This window comes from Sipha flava, unplaced genomic scaffold, assembly GCF_003268045.1.
Source record: "Sipha flava isolate LNK unplaced genomic scaffold, YSA_version1 173_pilon_pilon, whole genome shotgun sequence".
Classification (NCBI taxonomy): domain Eukaryota; kingdom Metazoa; phylum Arthropoda; class Insecta; order Hemiptera; family Aphididae; genus Sipha; species Sipha flava.
This window is the reverse complement of record NW_020271974.1, coordinates 712,452-738,416: the sequence shown is the minus strand read 5'-3', so window position 1 is coordinate 738,416 and position 25,965 is coordinate 712,452. Positions and strand designations below refer to the sequence as shown.

General features: G+C 25.2%; 1 protein-coding gene across 4 annotated transcripts in view; it reads right to left on the bottom strand.

Annotated features, from left to right (window-relative positions):
• Positions 1–493: 493 nt before the first annotated feature.
• LOC112680081 (zwei Ig domain protein zig-8-like) overlaps positions 494–25,965 on the bottom strand; it is a 305,945-nt gene continuing 280,473 nt past the window's right edge. For 2 of the 4 annotated variants that reach the window (XM_025550077.1, XM_025550076.1), the window contains exons 3-5: positions 13,897–14,110; positions 6,939–7,244; positions 497–1,141 (exon numbers count right to left, since the gene is read on the bottom strand). In XM_025550077.1, the coding sequence (XP_025405862.1) occupies positions 1,035–1,141; positions 6,939–7,244; positions 13,897–14,110 (627 nt within the window). In that variant the 3' untranslated portion in view covers positions 497–1,034. Of the gene's footprint in view, positions 1,142–6,938; positions 7,245–13,896; positions 14,111–25,965 lie in introns of all 4 variants that reach the window. The other 2 variants (XM_025550078.1, XM_025550075.1) reach the window with 2 other exon arrangements.

The window sequence follows — 25,965 nt, the reverse complement described above, 5'->3', positions numbered from 1 at the left end:
CCTATGTGTAATGTATCATTGAGTTGAAAGAAATCGGGTATGTGTCTTGTAAGCTGAATTTTAGTCGCAGACGTGAGAGTTTTAGAGTTTTAGGTTTTTGTAGACCATCTGAATGCATCTAATCCATCGGTTCGTACTTGATTAACATCAAAAAATATTGTATTTACGATCAAATTAACTGATGTAAATGAATTAGGCACTTATATGCAGGCATTGATTAGAAATATTCTATAACTATAACAAGTCGTATGTAAGTAAGACTATTCTGTTGCGAATGAAATATTTCGTTAAAAAATAATTCCGAAAATCACATACCCGTTTCTTACTGATTTTATCTTTACATATTCAATAAAATATAATATTATTATATTGAATACAGATATATATTATGATTACAATATGTTAATAATTAATTTACATTATTTTTACAGCTTAATTTTGTATATTATTATATTTTATAATAATAATAATAATAATAATAATTATTATTATTATTCTTTTAAAACCAAGGAAATAATTCAATTAGTATAGTGTAAGACAGTATAAATATACGTTTGACCATTTCTAAATGTATGTGTGTCTGTATGTATGTTCGCAACTATAATAATAATAACATTTAAAACGATTATAATTAATAAATATTATACTTTAAATTAAATACTTATATATATATATATATACATACAATCTGTGACTGCTGACATAAGTGACTGGTCATCATTAAAATATTACAAATATTATGAAACATCAACGTTGTAACAGTATGTCAGAATAATATATATATATATATGTATAAGTTTTTATGTATTACAAAACAAATGCTAAAATTGAGATTTAAAACAGAAACCAAACGGCATAAATTTCAATAAATCATAATAATTATAATATTAATGTAGTAACGAACAATTAATATAAAACACGATAGTATTTCTTTAATTATGAGATATATTTTCCATGGAAAGTTGTTTGCTCCACACGTGCGTCATATCCCGTGAGAATACATGAGCGTCGACCATATGTGCGAGCGTTTAACATCATCTGTAGGACAAAGCGAACGCGGCCATGGTCAGCGTCCAAGACCAAGCAGCCAGTTTGGAGCCGGCACCGTGTTCGCCGTGTTGCATCGCGGCGGGATGTTCGCCTGAAAAGAAAAAATTAGAAAAAAAAAACCGAAAAGAGATGAAAATTTGATGGTAAATAATATATAAGAACGCATCAATTATTCATAAGCGCAAGTCGCTTCAATATTCGAGCAGCTATCTCTGGTCGACTGGCGGTGGGTGGTACGAGCGAAGGAGACGTATGCCAACGTTTCGTGACATCAATACGGGGTGGAAAAAAATTTCAACAAACATCGATTTAACATGAGACGTATATGTATGTATATATATGTAAATTTATGAATTATGTATAATATGTTTGCCGGTAGGTGTGAGAAAAAAAATATTTATGCATATATATTTTATAACGCTTCAAAGTTTGCACACTGTTTGCATCTCAATATTTTTTTCAAACTACCGTGTCCACGTTTAGCCGTATTTATCAGTGCACTGGACTAGCCGTAATGTTTTGGTACGTTTCGTTGGGTTATTTATTCGGGTAGTCTGCAGCTGTATTGCAATTTTTTTCTTTTGTTTTGTTCGTCGTTCGCGAGAGATAAAAAATATACAAGAAATCAAATATCACGCAGACCGACGACGAGCCATTGTGTTGGATAACGTAAAATGTATCATAAGCGTTACAAAATATAACGATATAAGTTCGATACTCCGCCGTGGTCGCACAAATTATACGTGCAGCGTTACACGGTCTGAGAGTCACGAGATCTTAGGGGAGTTACGACATATTAATATCTGGCAACCGATAATTTAACACCGGATGAAAAACTCTTATAATACGTGTATTATTATTGTAAGGGTCTTCTTGTAGAAATTAATAAGCTTAAAGTTTGTTGACCAAAAGAGGATAAGCACCGCTGCTCTTCAATCCGATTTTTATTCGAATACAGTATTTTGATGTAAGTATGTTATTATAACAATGTGGTCGTTTTAAATGTGTGTTGGAATCCAAACGTAACGTTTAATTGAAACGTATATTGAAAGTATTTCATGCAACCATAAAATATGTTTGAAATTAGAATCAATGAATAATTTTAATACAAAATGCGATACAGGACTACTCCATAAACTCATACAACTGATCAGAGACAACATCGTATAGCCTGTTCTGCTTTTAAAACGTTAGTTTTATCAATCAGTTACACATTAATTTAAACGCATTATTATTTTAAAATAATATTATACAATTTATCATTTTGAAATAATCGATCTATCAAAAACCATTGGGAGTCATAAATAAATATCGAACACTGCTCAAAATGTACTAGCGCTATACATTAAACGTGTTTTCGACAAATCACATTTATCTAGATTCATATTATATTTTCTGAGTAATCCTGTTAAAAGTGCAGTTATTGCCGAAAAAGTGTTTTTAAATCAGTAATATCCCATAGGGTATTAAATTTCAAACATTTATCGTATGAAAGCCCTCCAAAAACACGTAAATAAATGGGCCTCTAGCGATTTTTTCCATATCGTATATATACATGATGGAAACCATCGAATATAAATCGACATTATAGCTCCTGGAATTTTACTTCTAAATTGTACATAAAACTGGCACATCGATCATTGCTTTCGTACAACTTAGTTTTTGTAGAAAATATGAACACAAGGACATTTATTTTGAAAATCGTACGGAGAAATTGAAAATTACCCTTATCCATAATAATCACTAAACTACGGGTTTCGATAATTGAATCGACTTTAATTATTTCATCTACTCGATAATGGAGTATTTCACAGCGTAAGTTGTTTCTATAAAAACTCTTTAAAATTGTATTTAATAATTGTATACCTACATGAAATGAAAACATTCTATACGAATTGCTTATATACTTTGGTGTACTTGTACAAAACGTTCAAAACAAAATAAAATATTTTTGTAGTATGTTAACTATAATGTTATGAAATTATAAGTTAAATTTAATATTATAAATACATTAAAATGTGATAGAAAAATTAAAAATGAATAGAAAATAAACTAAAATATTCGAACGGAAATTAAATATATATATAAAAAATATAATGATTTCGTTTAAACAAAATGTAAATGTATAAAGCGAATACCTATAAAAACGTATATTAGAGCATGTTTTGAAAATATTCTATAAACGGAATCTGTTTTACGTAGAAAAAGATTCGTCCGAAAAAATAAATAGAAGAGACTTATATTCAACAACTATGAAATCATATATATATATATATATATATATAAGACTCGATTCAGTGGTAAGTAACTGATATGTATATATATACTGTTATAAAATAATATTTTACTGTTATGAATAATGTTTTGAGTATTTTATTCGGAATGTATTATTAACCTGGCTGGTGAGTTTTGTATTATGTATTCATAAACATGACTCTGTGATGTTTTATATTATTTTTATATTGAAAAGAATGAAACACTAAAAATGATTTTAAGTAAAACGACATTACCATGATGATTTAAAATTTTTATTATTTGCTATCAAGAAAATGACTGAAGAAATAAAATTGTATTTTTTCTACCATGGTATACATTTCTGTTCAAAATAAATGCAGATAATTTCAAATTATCACGAGTTTCGTAGAATCTTATATTTTTTAATTGTATTTCATGCGTATATTATACTTAACACTGTTTAGAAGCAATATTTTAAATATTTACCTGTTTGTAAAATAAGGGAATAAAAACAAAAATACAATACAAATAACAAAACGGAGAACGATAGTCTGACTGTCATTGTCATTATTAATTTGTATGTGATAAATAACGTTTTTTTTATTATACTTTTTTGACGCGATTATATACTTATCATAACTAATAATTTTCGCAGCTCTGAAATAAATTAGGACGTATTTGAAAATTTAAATATACTTTCAAAATTTGGAGACAATGAAACATAAACATTTTCAGATCAAAGAAAGATTACAATATTATGATTATTAGTATATTTATATTAAAACAAAAACATTTTTTATTATTAAAATTAAGAAATCGGTGATTATTTTTACAAGCATAATTATATTATGTGTATTATATATAAATATAAATACATATATATGTATATGATATATATAATATACTTAATGATATAAGATATCAAATAAAATACGAGTATTATACTATAAGTTGAGTTTTAGAAATTTATATTTATCTTGTGTATTTGTAACAAAGTTTTTAATTATAATTCAAATGTTTATTTTTTCCTCAAATTTTAGTTATTTACTTTTTACTAGTTGAAATATGTTTTACTATTTTTTTTTTCTTTCATTTTTTTTCTCTAGAATGATGAAATGTGATGACATTATTTTTACATTAAACAACTTTACCTTTTGAAATCATATTAATTTTAAGTGATGCAATTTAAATGATCGTATAAATTATCAATGACTAAACGTGCAACACATTGTTCAATAAATGGTAATAATTAAATATTCAAATAGGATTCGTATATTATTAAAATTATAATTTGAACAAATTTCCGAAATAATTGTTTAAGGTCATCGAATATATTTATCATGATCAAATTGTTTGCTTCACCTACATTACATAAAATATTTGTAAATTAAATAAAACGAATGAAATAATACGTCATATCATGGAATAACTAATAAGAATATATTTTAAACCTCAAGTATGTATTTTAAATAATTAAATCTTATTAAATATGTTTACATTATAATGACTAAATATGTTGTAGGTACTTAATTGCATAACTCACGTTGAACAATCAAAGTTTACCTATAATTTTTGTATTCATACAATGTGTTATGTTATTATTTTAATTGAAATACATTTTTTTAATTCATTTAAATTCCTAAAATAACAACATTTTTTGTGTTTTGCAAACAACTTGCTTGATTTAAAGATACATAAGTATTTTAACTCTTTCAATCCTAAAAATCTATCATTTATGTATATTTATCTATCAAATATGTACAAACAAAATATATTCTTGAAAACCCTTTTCAAATACACTAATTACACTAATTACGTTTCATGCATGTGAATGTTAACGATAACTTATAAACTGAAAGATTATTGTTGGATTTTCAGGATCAAACATGTTGAATGTTTATGCTTAGGATAGCCAAAGGGTCGATTGTTTATTGATAATGATTTGTGGAACTATCAACGTATATATGACGTAATTTGTGTTCTATAGTATACATATATTATTAATTATTATTTCTGCTTTGATTCATCTTCAATCAGTTGTTATTTTATATATATAGTCTTATTATCAAACTCTTACGGAAACATATTTCCTCCATTGATTTAATATAAAATAGCCTGCTCATTCCTAGTTGATTACAAAAGATAATTGAAAATATACTTACAGAAAACCTATCAATAAACAATATCAATGTTGTTTTGTCAACATTAGTCCAGAAGTTCACAAAATATTTCATTTATTTTTTTATTTTGGAAATTCGCGAAACTAATATTATGTATTTTTATTTCTAAAAGTTGTAAATGGGAACACTTTAGAATGTCATTTACAAAGAATAAAATATGATACACGGTGATATTCGTAATATATTTACGTGATAAAAATGGGTACAATATAATGTTTGTATTAAATAAAACCAAACCATGTGACCGAATAAATATCTTATTACGTTGTTATGCTTTATGATATTTATCATAAATTCATTATACCCACAGTGGCCATCGTACAATATATCATCAACTGTTGGGATTTTTACGTGATAAAATCATAACCCACTATTCATTGGGTTATATATATATATATATATATATATATATATATATATATATATAATATTTCGAAAGGTTTTTAAATTATCAGAGTATCAAAGGTTTGTGTTGAGGGTGAAATATATATTTTATGTTCGTGTTTGTGCGGTCAACGACACAAGGGAGTTTGAAAAAGGAGACGTGTACTAATGGTTTTTCGTTATTTTTTATTAAATGAAAATGTTAAGAAGTCAGTGCTCATAGAATTACATCAGTCGAACATCCCAAAATTGTAAATTACATTGAGTCAATTCAAGAGATAGTGTAAATTTTATATTACACAACATTTTGAAAAGATAACTAACCAACAGGGATTAATGTATAAAAAAATCTAAACATTCATTTCATCAAGTTGTTATCATTTTCTATAATGTATTCCTTCTCAAGAAATGTTAACTTTCAGTTGTTTTTTTTTTTTTTTTTAAATACCATAATTTGAAATATCATGTTTGTTTAGGATACCATCAATATTCGTGTATTATTCGTGTATTCATTTTTAATAATTTACTGAGTCAAGTACCATAACAATGTTATTTTGTAATTTTTTATACGTCATGAATTAAATACATTATGGCCGTCAATATTTATAGGGTAATATTGAAAATTATGGTTATACTAAAATGATCATTCATAATCTATATTATATTGATACATCGACGTTAAATCTCTTTGTTAAAAAATTTATTTTGAAAATTCAAACCATGCTGTAAAACACGTACAACAAGCAGTTGAGATAAAATAAAAACAACTTAAACATTATTCCAAAGGCTAATTATGCATCTAAAAACTTTATATCTATCTGTACCCTTATGAATACATTAAATACATTTCAAAGTCGATCGAGTATTTCTATTTGAATATTTAACACGACGCCGATAAATTTTGTTTTATGCGGTTTCGAAAACGCCGACTTTAAATAAAAAAAAAAAAATTAAACTATTTTTATTCCCCTACTACGTCGCAGCATTGCATGCGTTACAGGCAGGATTATTTTTTAGAATTCTTTTGTATTTTTCTATATTTTTTTTATGATGTCCGTTTGATCAAGTGTACGCGGGCGTTAAACTCACCATTGAGCACGTGCACGAAGACGGTGGCTGTATTCGCGTTGCTCGGCTGGCACGTGTAGTTGCCGGTGTCGGACAGCCCGGCCTTGGTGACCAGCAACCTACTGGTGGTGCCCGACTCTGTCTTTTCCGTCTCAAGGCTGATGCCGCCACGACCGCGTGGCGAATCGAAGTCCACCACCTTGGTGCCCTGGAGCCACACCACCGAGCTGGGCGGCGTCGAGTGCACGTTTACGGAACACGTCAGGCTAATGGTGCTGCCCTTCTTCACGTACACCTCCGCGGGCCCTTGAATGTTGGCTTGAGCGGCTGCACGGGCGGATGAGTGACAAAAGCGGAATGATGAAAAAAAAAAAAAAATCCCGAAAAACGGGCTCCGTCAGTGGAAACAATGAAAACAGTGAAAACAACAATAATAATATATACCATATGGTATAAGTCTTATAAAAATGTTTTTAAAATATGTTTTTTTTTTTTTTGTTTACGTATATTTGAATATCGTTCGAACGTCGATGAACGGTATTTGACTATATAATTGTTATTTTAATTTTTCCATTCCAATGCCTTTGAACATTGTAGAAAAAAATAATATATAAAACGTTTTTTAACTGTTTGAATAGAGATATAAATATGAATTTCATCCGGAGAACAAACGGTTTACGCTTGAAAATTTATTTATACTTATTTGTAATTATTTGTTAAAAATACGAGTACATGTATGATTATAGTTTACCGGAGTATCTTAAAATATGTTTTACGAACAATTATGTACTATGGATTACATTTGCTAATTGCTTATTGTTTTCGATTTTTTTTTTTTTTTTTTTTAATTATGACACTATAAATTATAATATTTTAAAGCATGGATACAAAATGATTCATCATGATCGATGTTTGTTAAAAGCACATAATTCACTTAAAATATTTATTTTTCGTGAAAAATTCCAATTAAAAAAGAATATAATTTAGTTTCGAGTAAATGCATTTATATAATTAATTTATACATCAAAGCCTGGTTTAATGCACTAATTACTGCTTTTCTACGTAGACAAAATTTAGAATTTTTAAAAAAATATCTACGGATGTATAACTATAAATGAAGAAATATCTAATACAATTTTAAATAATTTGTAAATCATTTATGGTATTTTATTTTAGAATATATTTCTCTAGCATTTTTCCATAAACCTATTCAAAATTAAAATGGTAATTTAAATTAAAAAATTGACAGTAAAAACGTAGATGGAAAATAAGATTACGCCGTGATAAATAAATGTATAATTTTAAATTTCAATGAAGTAACAGATTTTATAATCAACTATAAAAAGGAAAATTTCGTATTAAAAAAATCTTAACATTTTTTTTTTTATCGACTTGTATAAATTATAGTTTTCTAGTAACAGTATATCTTACAGGTTGAAGCATAATATCAACGACCATTCCCGAATAGCAAAAAAGTTATGTTAATGGGATGAGTGTATTTACATGTCTTACAGTGTAATTTATAATAATTTTCTATTTATATTTTAGACTAGAGTTGTAATCGTTTATTTACGTTTTTCGCTTAATCTATAATTATGTTATAATAATTTGAATATAGTCATAATTAAGATACTTTGAGTGCTTTGGGGTACGTATTAAATTTCATATAACTTATATGTTATATATTTCATCTTATGTTTAACCAAGTGTAAAATAAATTAAAAAAATATTTTACTAAAAAAATTAAATATTTTATTTCGTGTAAAACATAATATTCAATAAACAAGGTTCTATATATATATATATTATTTATATTTTTAATTTTCTTATGTTTATCCTACTCTCGTAATAAAACAATCAATCCAATGAAATTTTTACCTATAATTGCTTTTTAAAACATTTTAATTTCGGTCATTATGCAGGATATTTTGTCATATTATTAACTGTTATTTTAATATACTTAAAAATCTGTAAAAAAGACAATTTTCTGAAATAAATCTAATATTCAGTATTTTATAATTTTTAATAAAAAATAATAGATGCATGAAAAATTGTATAACTCTATGGTTTTTATCGAAAACATAAATATTTATAGTTTACGTTATATACATTTTTACAATAAATTCAGTAATTTATTGATTAAACACGAAAAACTACAAACATCACCTATTTTTCAATTATTCATCCCTCTTGGGACACGTGGAGCAGAATAGTAATCATGAACAAATTTAAATCAAATTACTTTCTTATAATAATGAACAAAATTAAGGGGTAGGAAATCAAGAGTTTGTAAGTTAAAAAATAAGGACCAACCTTATGTATATTTTATTGGATACGCATAGCGAATAATGCACTTTGTTAGGATTATTAATGATCTAATAAGAAAACGGTGTAATTTGAATAGAACGATTTCACATCATTGAAAAATAAAATAAATCAGCGCATTGAGTTACTTACGACATTTTTGTAATATATAGGTATATAAATAAAGATAAGTATGACGTCGCATATGGTATGTTGTTTCAGCGGAGAAACTTGAACGTAATAAAAAAAATAACGTGGAAAAATAATAAAAATACGTCTCTTAGAGAGGTTACTACATTTTACGAACTTGATTAAAATTATATGCTAAATATACTGTTTGAAGGTGTACAGATACTCGTCTTACAACTATCGATAAAAAATTAAATATTCAATTTGCACCGTACGATCAAATTCTAGACTATTTCAAACGGTCTAGAAATATTATTCCAAGACGTAATACTCGCTATGAAATATTATCTTCTAAATATAACAGTGACTAGGTAAATAATAACTTGCCCGCAATAATTCATGGATTTTATTGTTTTCAAATCTTTTCGAAATTTTGGAATCCGAATTCACTTTACCGCTTGACATTAATATTTATATTAATTAAATGAATATACTATTACCTATGAGTATAGGTCAAACCTAACGCTTTTTTTAAAATTCCACGAAGAAGTAAATGCGTATAAAAGTTTATTACGAATTAAAGTATCATTTCATATATATTAATGTATATTATAGGAGGTGTTATAATGTGTGTAAAAAATAACAATTTTTCTGGTATATTGGCATGGTATACTGTGTTTTGTCCAAATCCTGCCCTCATTAACATTCGGTATGGTATAGAATATTATAATATATGTAATTCACATATTGATAGCATTAAGGAGAAAAAAAGAAGTTGGACATTGGATTTTATGATCATAAAATATTTATGATTAATAGTAGATATTTCAAAACTTAATCGATGAACATTTTCAACACATTATTTAATTTTTTGTAAACGCCTATAGTTCAATTTGATTTTAACATGATATTCGATCCATCGATTATTCTCTGACCGTTATGCACTACTCGATTTATTTCCGTAGAATAAGTATAATCCTATAATCAAACTCGAATGACAGTTGTTAGTTTTAAACACCTTAGTAGGAATATTAGTAAAATTGATCTTGATTTAGTTCAGCATGACCGGTGAAACTAACGTTGAAAAAAATAAATTTTCTTATCATGACCGAAGGGTAATAATATCCTATCGGAAAATTTATTTTATATTCAATAGCTTTTTCATACCATATTATTGGTCAACGGTATTGAGGTATAATAAAATATTATACAGTGAATATCACAGTTTCTGCATGGTGGTATATAATATCTAAAACTCCGTTTGTGAAATGTTCGATAGCTTAAAATTGCAATTTTTTTTTTTCGATCTCATATTGGTTTTAATAAAAAAAAATATTCATCTATATGACCAATATAACAGATTTTAAAAAAAAAAAAATGATAAAATTAAAATTGCAATGAAGATTAAAATTCATCATTTCTATATTCGTTTGAGTAGAAGAGTGCTGTTACTCTGCATCAGCTGAATATTCGAATTATCCGAAATGTCTATGTGAAAATAATCTGAATTGAAAAACTCATTTAGCTAGTCGTGATAGCTTTAGCCAAAACAGAAAACAGAAAACGATTTTCTTTAATCTTTGATTGGGAGATCATATCGCTTCACTCGTATTAGCGCAATTATATTATTTTCAGTGACTGATTTCAATTGGTTATAATATTATCACGTACGAAATCCAATTCTGAACAGTGCTCAATTTATCCAATACAGTCGTCAAGATGTTTTTATAATCTATTTCATGGTTTATAAGCTAAAATAGTCGTTTAGTGGAAACAAAAGTTATTTGATTTTTTTTAAAAAAAACTCAAAAAACACTGAGTTAAATTTTTTGTTTGAAAAATGTACGTTTATGGTCTTAGATTTTTTTTTTCTTAGTGATAAAAACTATAACTAAAAAACGTATGAAAAAATCATTACCCGATTCATAAATTTGTATAGTAACTCACATATGCAACGGTTTTTGTACAGTTCTATTTATTATTTGCGTAAAACTATATTTGAATAAAAGTATAAGAAATCACTTATGTAATAAATAATAATAGTATCAATAATATTTTAATACGTACTTTGAATACAATTAAAGAGTGTTAATTAAACTAAGCTTTTAAGCTTTAGAGTATATTTTTCAATTTTATTTAATATTTCGATAAATAATAATCAAATTCTTATGTAAATATTTTTATAATTATGGTCTGTGAATAATCCTACAATTTAATTTATTTTTAATACAAATATAATGATGTAAAACAATTTTTGTTAATTGAAATTTTTGAAAATTTTGCTATTTCAAATAAAATATACTTTTCAATTTGAATATTCGTATATTCTTTGTGTATTATATGATTAACTTTGTATCCTAAGGTTTCTATGGATAAATTTCAAAACTTTTTAAACATATATGAATGCATCACATTTTTTGTGAAATATTTTATTTTCGTTAAAATAATTCATATTCTTTGTATATTTATTAATAATTCAAATACATTTTTTGAATATAAAATAAAATAGTTAATACATATTTATTTCTATACTGAAGTTTTAAATCATATTGAATTCTAAGAATAAATAATTTTGTCTATAATTCACAATTACTGTAATTACATAATTACCGTACTTTTAAAAATTGACAAATCTGATCACATTGTGTATATTAAATAAAGTTGAATAAATTACTTAAGTTAATAAATCAACTCCACGTTTTATATAACACAAATAGTTGTACGTCATAAAATATTTAATGGATTTACACAATAAATTATAATTTTACCACACGTATTTGCCAGTAAAATAATCTATTCATTATTTATATATTTCAATTTTCACAAAACCATCAATATAAATATTGCTACCAGATTTTGGTTATCAGTTTCGAAGAAAAAAATCTTTAATTTGGAAAACAGTGGAGTTATCATGCACTTCGAACAAAAACATTATTCGTCGATTAATATCGTCCCAACGATTTCTGAACAAAAAGTTTATACATAACGTGCACCCGAGAATTGTTAGTTCGTATCGGTTTCGTAGTACCCCACAAATGTCAAAACATCCCTTTGGCTGGTTATTAAACTGTAGCAGTGCATAGTTTTGTTTCGTTTTGGTTATACACAGGTATGCAACTTGAAAATATTTCTTTTTGGCTCCTCCACTCTTAATCAGAACACCCATGTCAGAATATCGATGTTCCGGAATTATTAAAAGTATCATAATAGCTAACCAGATACATATTATCCTTGGTTTAGCATATGTCACATGTTTAGAAATACTTCAACGCTGTTTACTGATGAAAAAAATGAATAATAAGATGTCAATAATACAACGATTTCACATCTCGATAGTAACGCGTGGATTCAAAATTGAGTTTTCCGAGTGTATCGAATTGCTAATGTAGTGCATGTGTCATATTTAAATTCATCTACACCATTTCATTGTTGTCAATATGTGAAGAGATTTGTTTCTCTTTGTCAAATTCCAAATACGTTACAATAAACATAATACATGCTCTTATGTAAAAACATTTGTTGGCAAATAATCCTCGAGCAAAATTATTACGTGCATTAGTTTTACGACTGCCAGTACAAATTAAGTCAAATAATGTAATATTTTAAAGAAACTCGTAGCACCTAATATATTAGAATGTTTTTCTTCAAACTAACTGTCCCCAACAAAAAAATTATATTACTCGATTTTAAATAAATAATAAATGGTTCTTTAAATTCATATAAAAAATGTATGTGTGTATTTGTTATGTTTCTTTAATCATATAAATACTCATATAAAAATATTCTCATACTCAAAATGTTTTATTAAACTGAACATCAATTTACAATTAACAATGAACATCTTCTGAATAGTTATCAAATATTTTTACCATGTTATAATAAGTGAAAAAATAAATAATTCAATTTTTTATTTATATAAATGATACTAATTAAATATATATTTTTTTTAAATTATCATTTCAACTGTCGTTTGAAGTAAAGTTTCCTAATGAAGTATCAAAATTTAATTTTCAGTGGTTTGTGTATTTTTTTCATAATGAATGATTCGGTCTCAAGAAATATGTTTCGAGATTGACGAGGTATATTAGAATCATGTTAATTTATGAAAATCTATTATTATTATAGTCTATATACAAACGAGTTTATACATACATACGATACAAACCGTCAATAGATTCACATGTTCACGATTAATTAACACGCATTTAATGGAAATTTTAAAGTATATGTGAGTAAACAAAACTCGCATGACCAGCTTCCAATAGAAATAACTGAAACGTTCTTAATTATTTTGCTCACTTCAAAAACGTTAATTAAGTTAATGAAGGTTAATCTCGGATTTAAAAAAAAAAAAAAAAAATAATAATAATAAAAAAATTGAAAAACTATGAAAAATCGTAGAATTACGCTTTTTCACCTCCCAATGACGCCACTTGTTGTAGTAATCAAAACAACAACTTTCGTAAGATCGCATGACTATATAATTTCAATATACTATTTTATTATATACGTACAGTGAAAAAAAAATCGATCTTTTAATACGTACTACCTTCGACGTTCAGTTGCACGGCCAAATTGATCTTCGGCTCGGTGTTCACCTGACACTCGTATATGCCAGCGTCCCTCTTCTGCACGAACGTTACCTTCAGATCCCACTGCTCGCTGTTTTCCGGATGCACGACGCTGAAACGCCCGTCACCGGTGTACGTATGAATGCTAGACGTCAATATGTGCAAGTCTCGTTTCCGCATCCAAGAGACCTGAGAACAACAAAACACGTTTATGCATCCGGTTAGTGTTAGTTATTTATATATAATATAAATAATAATACAATATCAACTAGGAGCACACAAGAGGACGTTGAAAACAAATACGATATAGACACGCGCTTGGTTATGAACAGCAATCGTATACATTTATTTGGATAATATTAATAACAAGACGGGAAATAATTAAAAAATTATAAAATCAATCAAACGGATTTTGGACTTTTTCTAATTATATTATATTATATCTAGATCTATTTCGTGGTTTTCGTACAAGTCACTAAGTCCTACAAAAATATTTAGGGTCATATTTCTCTCGAGACATGTGAGCATTTGAATATCACTGCAGTTTTTGATAAGCATTATTCACACATTTAAAATATTATCCACCGTACTGTCGTCATAATACATAAACGTTCATTTGGCCACAAAAATATACGAAATTTTGTAAACTCGAGTAAATAAGAATATAGTTTAAAAAATAAAATTATCATTTTTTGATTGATATCAATGAAATTGCACATGAACAAGTTGAAAAGTTAAATTGATTTTAAATGTACTCGTATTAAGTGCATTGTACATATTATTAAATATTGAACACAAAACTTCCATTTCTTATAACCTATTTACCGTTGACTTTAAATAAGAAAAAAAAAAAGTAAAAAGTAAATAGTGAAAATGCATCTTTAAATTGTTCAATATTTGGTGAGAACAAAAATAATCCAAGCTATCATTTACATTTAATTTTGTTTTTTTCGATTGCATTTTAACTAGGTAAAGGCGAAAAGCTAATTCGTTTACAGGTGTTGAAATACCCTGACCTGATTTGCATATAATTAATCTCAATATAAATATTTATTTATATTAATATAGAAACGACAAGCAACCCATGGCTGTTATATTGTTTGACGTCTTTTATGAAACGTAAAAGAACAGCGTAGCTTACAAAAAAGAAAACGTCCTCACCTGTGACGTAATTTTTTGATGTCTTATCACGTGTACAACAATAGCCCATATATTTTTTGCCTTAAAACCGTTATAAAATTTATATCAAAAAATTATATTTTTTTATTTATTTATTTTTTTTTTAAATAAAAAAATAACTTACAAAAAATATAGCAGAATAAAAAAAATCCCAATCATAATAACCGGCTACGTTCAAACTGTTCGCAAATAATTTCAAGCGGAAAAACTCCCATAGTATATGCACGTTTTTCTTATTTATTACGTTTACCAAGAGTATCTAACTTTACATTAGGGCACATAACATATTTATGGCTTGCTGATTTACACCATATGTAACTAAACATCAAAAGAATCTTTTGATTTTTGCTATAGACCTTAATAGTGCCTGTAAAATCGTTATTGTAATTTATGCAGTTTCGGACGGAAAAGGACATTGTGTTTGTATCATGCATATTGCTATATATACTTATACTTATTTATTAAATATTTATGAATTTTAAAAAAACAAATTTTATTTATTAAATTTGAATATATTTTTGAACATCGCTCTCGTGGTCCATACTTTTATTTCTTATTATAACTATAATCATTATTTATTTTCAAATCATTATCATTTAGGTCTATGAATGGATATTGTAACTTATTAACGGTTTGACATTGCGTGGGTTCAACGGTTGAAAAGTTAACTCATGAATGTTCTCAAACCGAATATTATATTTATATGCAGTTATTTAGGATGATAATGTTATAGATTTTTCTATATTATTTTAATGGTATGGTAATCGATTATTACACTAGCGTACGATAAGATAGGTACAATTAGAAATAATGAGATTTTTAAACTTCAGTTTAGATTTAGCACAATGATAAATACGGCTTATAAGATTTTAAAAAGGAAAAAAAGCATATAAAATCTGAGATAAAAAACTATTTTTATTGCGTGAGGCCAGACACGTGACTTCCATTTAAAGAGCTTCAAATAATGCTCGACTGTAGTAATAATTATCTATTTATTAGGTCTTAAATAGGCATATAGCTTATATTTAAAACAATATCGATTTATTTAAGAGTAAAAGAGTAACATGATTTTAAAACAGTTTTAACGTGGTGATTCATTGGAAAATATGAGAGTTGATAAAAACATGGTTTTTTTTTTTTTTGGTTTACTCTAGGCCATTTAGGCCCATTGCCGTTTCCACTATCTCCCTCCATGATTCTCTATGTTCTGCCAGTTCCTCTCTATTCATGACTCCCAGCATCCTAATGTCTTCCTTAACTCGGCCCACCCAACGTTATCTAGGCCTTCCTCTCGGTCTACTTTTGTTCGGTTTCCATTTCGTGATGGTCCATAGAAGTTGGTCTTTTGCTCTCCATACGTGTCCGGCCCATCTTATTTTTCGGCTCTTGAGTGTGGCAACTATATTGGGTTCGTTATATAAAGCGTTCAGTTCTCTATTTGATCTTATTTCATAGATACCTTCTTCATTTCTTTTTGGACCAAATATTCTACGTAAAATTTTTCTTTCGAAGATCATTAATTTGTTTTCGTCTGATTTGGTAGATACCCATGCTCCACAGGCGTATAGTACAATTGGTCTAACGAGAGTCTTATAAAGTCTTATTTTCGTTCTTTCGATTAACATGTTTAAACGTTTAAAATCAAAAATGGTTTAAAAACGTTTAAACATGTTTTATTTTTTTTTAAAAATGTTTTTTCCAATTGTTCTTTTTACCATTTTAAACATGTTTAAATAACGTTTTAATTGAATTTTATACGAAATAAATTGATTGTTATGGGTTTATTTATAATATAATACACGCACTTAGATAAGTATGATTAAATATAACATATAAGTTCGTAGCTACAAGTCTACTTATAATTAACCTAAATATTAACTATTAACTACTATAAGCACAATTTATATGAATTTAAATATTATTTTAATTTGATTTGTATTATCATACAGAGTAAATTAACTACAGAAGTATGTTAAATTTAATGTAAACAAAAATTGTAATTCATATATATATTTATTTATATATTTGTGGCTGATGCAGGTTTACGTTGAGAATACTGTATATTTAGTGTTAACTTTTACTCATTAGGTTTAGTTGAATATTATAATAATAAACAGAATCATTAATTGATTCTTAGTTAATTGTTTTTTAATTTTTATTAGTAAACCAATTTTGTTTACTAATAAATATTAATAAGCTGCATAAGAGTTATTACTGTTATATTATATTATTCATGAAATATAATAATTTAGTATTATAATTGTGGTTAAAAATGTGAGAATAGTAACTAAATATTAGTTATAATTATTTTATAAAATTATACAATCTAAATCTATTTACGGAGAAAACTATGGTATGAATAACTATACAGTTGAATTTCAATATGTCGAAAACCTTGATAAGTCGAAATGAATGCCATTCCCTTTCGAATACCTCAATTAGTTGAAAGAAAATTTATATGATACTCATAAAAATCTATGTTCAATTTCTGCTTTCACACTCTCAAGTCAAAGTAAGAAAATAAATTATCCATCGTTATATTACACTAGAACACACATTATTTTATAATTTTTATGGATAATTTAAAATAATAACAAAAAAAATTATATACTATAGTTATATGTATTATTTTTACTATAGAATAAATAAAAACAATATTACATTTTTAAAACTCATTAATTTGAATGTTTTCATTTAAACCTTAATAACTAGAAACCTTGATAAATCGAAAAGAATATTATATCTTTGAATATCGACTTATTGAGGTTCGACTGTAATATAAACATTAAAAGAAATCAATTTTATTTGAGCATATTGGGTTAATGAAAAAGATTTTTTTTTTAAAAATTAGATAAATTAATTTTTAGAATAAAATATTAATAAATTTTGAACTTCGATTGCAATTTAAAAAAAACTTCCTACGATAATTTCCTTTAAACTAAAAATCAAATGTTTTTACTCTTAAATTGTGTCCTAAAATGGATATTTGAAATTATAATTAACTATATTTATATTAATGTACTGGAATAAAATTATGGAAACGTCATTCTCTTCAAAAATTAATTTTATTTTTTATTAATTAATTAATTATTTATTTATTATTTAATTATTTATTAATTTATTTAATCATGTTTACATGATAACATAACGTATTTATCTAAATATTCTGAAAGGTTAAAATAAAAATTTACTATTATGAAATATGTTGTATAAAATATTTTCTAATAAGCTTCAAGAAATTCATCACCCTCTGTGATACCCTAAATTATTTTTGTAATTAATATGCGAAACTTTAGAAATATAATTAACGTTCAACAAACACGCAGAAGATAAATTTGTGTTTGTTTAATTTTTGATTTGAGTTCCTTAAAATTCGTGATTCTGGAAAAAATCAATTATGTGTAAACTTGTAAAAAAATATGGATATACTGTTATTAATTAGTTTTTTATAAAAAAACATTTTAAGTATGTATATTAAAACAAAATCTTAAATTTTGAAATCAATTAAAATTGAAATTATTCTCATTTAAGTTAAACTTATTTACGTTTCAATTTGTTTATAATAAAATTAATATTAATTTATTATAATCATGATATGTATTGATTTTCTATGCAATTTACTTCAATAATAATTACATTAATATTTTGTCATACTATATTTGAAATTTACAATTATTTTGTGTCGTTACTTTTCAATAAATAAAAATAATACATTTTATGACAAAATAAAATCGATTACGTTTACTTCGTATATTTATTGTAGTTCCATCCTCTTATTTTACATTAGTATATTTAAAAAAGTTGTAAAATTAAACAATAATTTAAATTTTACTCTATATAAATATTAAATTTAGTTTCAGAAATATTAACTAAAATTATAAAGTCTTAAAAATAAAATTATTTTTATAATTTTAATAAACTGACCTTTGTAAGGTATTTGTTTCATATAATGAAACATTTTTTGTGGATTAGGGAACAACTATTTAAAAAATAATAAAGGAAATTGTGATATGGAATTTTTTTTCATGTTTAGAACATTAATATATTACATATTAAACATTTTAATATTGTAATAATATACAGTTTTTTATATAACAAAAATTATTTCCTAAAATCTCATTAAGTCAAACAGTATTATTTAATTTCCAACGACGTTAACAAAACATTAGACTATTCAATTTAATAAATTATCGTATCGTATAGTATTATTTCATGGAATAAAGATACGTTTCGGTATCTATAAGAATTATATTCTATTGATCACATAATGACACGAAGTGTAACTTTATTACAAAAATCTTCATACATAATTTGTATTAGAAGCAAAACGAGTAAAATAAATAACTGGAGGAAACATATATTTATTTAAAAAAAGGGTTTCAAACATAATCGCATTTGAAAAAAATAATTTTGAAATTTTGAATTTTCATTAAAATTACTCATGAATGCTATTACGTAAAATTTGGTACTTCTTTTAATAGTTTATAAAAATACAAAACAATCTTATCTTTTAAGTGAATAAATATAATATAAATTATTATTTTAGTTGTACGATGTACATGAATATTACTTAATACTGGTAAACAACTTTATAATATAGACATAATTGGTAGTGCATTCTTAATACCATTTATTTATAATCATACAACATAACTTTTATCTTAAACGTAAACTAATGTTTGATCAGTTTTCGTAACCAAGTACTTTCCATTGATTTGTATAGATAGTTTTACAGTAAGTATTAATATTGCGTAAAAAAAAATGTAAAAAAAGATTTAAATTTAAAGACACTTATATATGATTTTTAATTTTAATAATTAAAATGGTGTACTATCACTGCATCATTAATCTGAAAGATGTTAATTTAAACGTGTATTTTTATCTTTAAAGGCGGTTTTGCCCCAATAAAGTAATATAAATTAATGTATTTCACATTGGCTACAGTAATACAGTATCAATTGTGTAGACGTTCATGCAATTTCTTGCTGATGGTCGCTTATTTTTGCATGCACTACAAATCTAGAACATATAGTATTATATCATTGCGGGAGGGGCAAAACGTTGCATCGGCCTTTCTTTGAAATATGCTATAATTGAATCAGTATGCGATATAGTTAATGAATAAATGACCCATGAAATTCCAATATATTACTTGTTTTTAAGAATAATGCTTGTTTAGCAATTTTAAAATGGTTTAACATTCAATTCTTCAAAGTGAAATATATATTGGTATTATTATGTTGATATATGTATTTTTCTTTTGAGTCATAAATCAATACTAATAGTTTTATACAGACTATTAAATTTTACATCAGGAATCGGTCGTGAAATTCATTTGATACATCTCATTTATACATTTTTGGATACCTATATATATATATATATATATATATATTGTACGTTGTATATATATTTCGAATAAAATAAATAGTGCTAAATCGTATAACATAAAATTCGTGATTCAATAGTAAAACGTTGTAGATTTCAAGAGATATTTTGGTAAAGCTATTATATCACAAATTAATGGAAAGAAAAAAAATAATTTTGATATCATCAGCTGCTGAAATAATCATTGAACGTTAATGCTAATAATAAACAAAGGTAAAAATCATTTCATTTCTGATACATTAAGGTTTTATTTTTTTTTAGAATGGGTATTGAAAACAAGAAAAGCTATTCAAATTGCACACTAAGTCAAAATTAATTGTGAAATCGAAGTATCGATTAATGATTTATGTATTTTATAAACTGTATCATATCATTTATCGATGACAATTATTTATGTAAAGATATAAAATAAAAAATGTCAAACACTTATTTCACTTATTTTTGGTATTCAATACCGAAATAACATAAAAAAAAAAAAAGTAATTCAATACTTTATTAATTGAATTTCAATTTGAATTTGTACATCTGTATTTTATATAAACGTAAAAATTATTGCTAATTAATCGGAAAAGGATCATAATGCTATTCTAAGTATGGGAATTTAAATATATATTTTAATAAAGCTTACTATATAATTGAATTATATTTATGTCAAAACTCATATTTTCAATAATATTCTTCATAATTAAATTCTCCGAAGTTATTTTTAATTATTTTTCAAATCTTCAGGCACATTAAAATGTTTTTAGTTTTCAAGGGCACACGATATTTTTCGTAAACTATGAATGCATCCTAATTAAAACATATAGCATTGCAAACCTTTAATTTATATTTAAAATATGTAACATGAAAAATATTTTGTTTAATAATATACTCTTCTAAACGTATTCATCGTTCATTTTTGTGTCTTATAATCTACCATTACACAAAACCTGATTGAATAATATCAAGCATTTTAATGAAATTCATGGTGCAATTGTTTGAAATCATCACTGTAATTAAATTCATTATAATTATTTAATTTTCTTTCCGATTAAAAATATTTATTAATCTAGAAACATTTCAAAACAGCTAGATTATGTAACAGTTTTGGTTCCCTACACAGTTATGTATTACTTTTGCCTGTACACCGTGCCGTGTTAAGCATATATTGATTTTATATCATTTTGTGAATTTCGTTTTATAAAATAATTTGTATTGATTTGTTATCAAATTACTGACTGCAATCATAGTCTGGATTTACCTATATAAACAATTTATTCATTTAACCATATTTTTTAATAATTTCTTATTTGTCCGTCATACAAATAAAATGTAGAAATGTAGTAAGTTTTATCGATATCACTAGAACAATAAGATCTATCAAAAATAAATTATTTAATTACAATAATTTTTTCTTTAATATTTTTTTAATATTATTAACTATAATAGTACCTTGGTATTTCAAACTATACTAATAACTGGTTTTGATAATAGAAGAAATTAATTCGATAGAATATTTGAATATTCAAAAGTAATACAGTAATTTTTCTTGTAACCAATTTTAAAATATGTTTCATTAAAATTGTTTTGATCAATTAAATAATACTATTTAATAATTAATTTACCTAGATAAATAATTAAACGTAAACATTTGGTTACATATTGCATATTTTATTTATTTTATGAACTTGCTGCACGGAGATCAAATTAATAAATTATATATTAATTACAATTCATAATATAACGCAATCTTAAAAATCTTTACGTATAATTATTACCTGAAAATTACAATTTACATATGGATGCACATACGTTAAATAACATTTAAATATTAAAAAATGTTCAACGGTGTTATAGTAGGCATATTATTTGCTGTCACTCTAAATTTAAGTTTACACATTGTAGTTAGTAGTATTGTATAGTTTTACAATTGGTTAAGTAAATTATGACTGTACCATAAATATAATATTTTCAAATATTTGAAAATTTAAACTTTGTGTTAACTTACTTAAATATTATATTATGAATAATCATTCGATAAATAAAAATATTTTATTTACAATTGAAAATTATACTCCCACCATGTAATACTGGTAAAATACTCTAATACTCTAAATATAAATATAATTTATTTTCTAAAGAATTTTGGAAATGTTAACTCTTATACAAAGTATTTCACAATTTTTTTTCTCAATATTTATATTTGTTTTGAACTATTGTGAATCGTATTATGATTTAAAATAATTATGTTCTTTTAAATTTTTAAATAAGAGTTCATTAGAGTTTCAAAACAATTAAGAAAAATATAATTATATCAATAAGACAATTCAAAAAATATCGATTTCTTTAATTGTATATTGGCGTTTTAAATTTATCACGTTAAATCTTTTGATAAATGACATCTTATAGAATATTGATTTATATAGTCAAAGTTGATTAGTTCTAATAAACAATGTTCGTCGTGACTGCATTATTATAAAAATTTTCATGACTGTCAATATTATTAAATTATATATTTAACATAAATCGAATGTCATTACAGCATTTGATAGTTCTGTATTTTTCAGAACATTCGATTTTGGTCATATATTCAACAGACGTTTCCCACCTCAGAATATTTTTATTTCTCAATCGACTTAAAGATATTCATTAGCTTTTTCGTTTATTTTTTCTTACATTACCCTGTCTTTCTTTTTCTCTCTCTAGATTTATTGGAATTTATATATTATATTCGTTTTTTTAACGAGAAAACTGCCTTTTATTGAAACCAGTGCCACCGAAACCAACAAAAATAGAAAGGCTAAAATTTCTGTTTGTATTCCGTTTTAAAACATTGAAACATTAAGAAACGCAACCAATACAAACTACGTCCATGACGAATACATCCAGTCAAAAATAAGTTTAACGCGATTTTATTCCTCAGAAAAGTAAAACAAATTCTTCCTTAAAACTGGCAGCTGCTGCAACTTTTGTTTTATGCATACTTGTTTTATTCGTGATACTTAACTTGTAATTGCATCAAGACTCGTTAAAAGATATAAAACTTTTAGAATTAGAGTCATGTGTACTGACACGTAAAATGTGCGTTACATTGATGTTTTTGATACAGAAATACACCATCAACATGAATGTCCGTTTTTCAACAACAGAAATAGATTGCATCGATCAATAAAAATACAAAGTCTATTGGATGGTATTATGAAATTACTAATCGGGGATCTGCCTAAATCATTGGTCTTAGTGAGTAAAATATTCGTTTCTAAGGTAGTTATTTACTTTGTTTTAACCATTTTGCTGTTGAGCTTGAGGTTTAATTTGTATTATTTATCCTCTCAATAGTAGGATAGAAACTACTTCAAGATTGTAAGGATTAAATATAAAATGTTTAGCACACTGGCCGAATAAGAAAATTAAAATTATTGTTAGATCGTGTCATATTATGGTATGAATACATGGAAAGCGTTCAAATTTATTTTATTTCACCATCTTCCTTAATTATCGAAAAAAAACTCTCTTCTCGCCTACAGGGAAATACGATTCGAAATATCCATGTACTTGTAATATGATTCTAAATCAACTTATAATATTATATAGATAATTGAAATTAAGAATATGATGTGAGAAAAATTTTATTGGTTGAAACCAATAAAAAAAGTGTTAAGAATTACTTATGTTTTTCTAATTATATTTGTGTAATATGTGGATTGTTTTTTCTTATTTATAGAGTTTTTTAACAGTCTTCGGTACTTACCCTTATTTATGTTTTATAGAATAAATAAGTATAATTCACTTACACTGTAGAATAGATATTATTTATGATAAGCTCAATAAATATTTTTAAATAAATTGCCAATTTATTAATACGTTAATGTGGTACTTTTATTATCGTTTCTAGATAAAATAACAGGTACGTGTAAAAAAGAGCATTGAAGTTCCTGTAAATGTTTATTTTAACATAGCTTTAAAAATTAATAATTGTTAGAGCGCTGTACCAAATCGTCAAATTTCCATTGATTCGGTTCAAATGTAATTTCCAATCGCAACACCAAAATATTAAGCTTATCTTAATAACGACGTACTGTATGATCCAAAACTATGATTTGAGCTTTTTGCATGAAATCAAAATTAATGGTACTTTCATATTACGAAGTTCAAAATGCACCTGAAACTAACTTAAACTCTGAGCAAAAAGCTGATATAACTTAGTTACAAGCAGCAAAGATTTTAACATGTTTTGTGTACATTCATTTTGCTGACAAAATACACACATTTATTTTAATTACAATAATAATATTATAATTTAACTGCTCATGTCGCACGACAACTATGTTTAATTGGCCAAGTAATTTTATTAATATGTATTCATATTTGATGGATTTTTTTTTTTTTGTTTAAAAAATAAGTTTATACGAAACTATTAAATCAATGATTAATATAGTTTATATTATCAGCTAAGTAAAAAACCAAATTGGTAACAAACATTTGGCTTAGACATGTTTTATGATAAATTTATGATTACTTCATTCACAATTAAACATTATGTAAAAAATGAATAGTGAATCAATTTTCATTTTTACATTTTTTTTTTTCATTTGATTGATATACATTTTTTTAAAGTATTTTCATAGTGTATGAAATAAACGGAAATTATTAAAAAATTCAAAGTATTACATTTTAAGTTTAAAATGTTAGAATGTTTAACTTCCAGGATTTTATGATTTTTGATTTCTTTTCTTTTCCAGGGTTTTTAACTATTCTTATAATAATCATAAATATTCATGCTATCTACCTTTGTTCTGAATTAATCTGTTTACATTAAGTTGGACTTATTGAAACGAGATTCTGAATATTGTATATAATAAAAGTATCCCATAAATATTTAAAAAAAAATAAATAAAGTATTCATGATTACGATATTTGTTACATTATATTGTATTAATAAATAAACATTGATAAAAAAAAACATAATATGTTTTAAATTTTAGCTCGGGATTCATAAAATATTAATTTAGTATAAAACTATTACAATAATATTAAAATAATTAATAATAAACATGTGATGTTAATCTTTAGGCTATAAATATTTGACGATTCAGCACATAATTTAATATTAAACTATTCACGGTAAATTTTAGCTTACACGATTCTTAAAATATATAATTTAAATATTAATATTATTTTATTATTATATTAATACATATACAAATACACATACATGATAGTTTTATTGTTCAACACATATTTTTTCCAAAATCGTGGTACATGTTACGGAAAAGAATATGTACATATAGAACCTGAATATAAATTTCCGATTCTATCTGGATATCGAATTCGTAAATTTTATGAAGTGTTAAATCGAAACAAAGATCACTATTTTACACAATATCGTATTGAGGGCTATATACATCATTCAACTGAACACATCTATTCAGTATTCTCTAGCAGTTTGTGTTCGGTTCATTAGATTTTTCAGCATTTCACAACATATTCCTTAA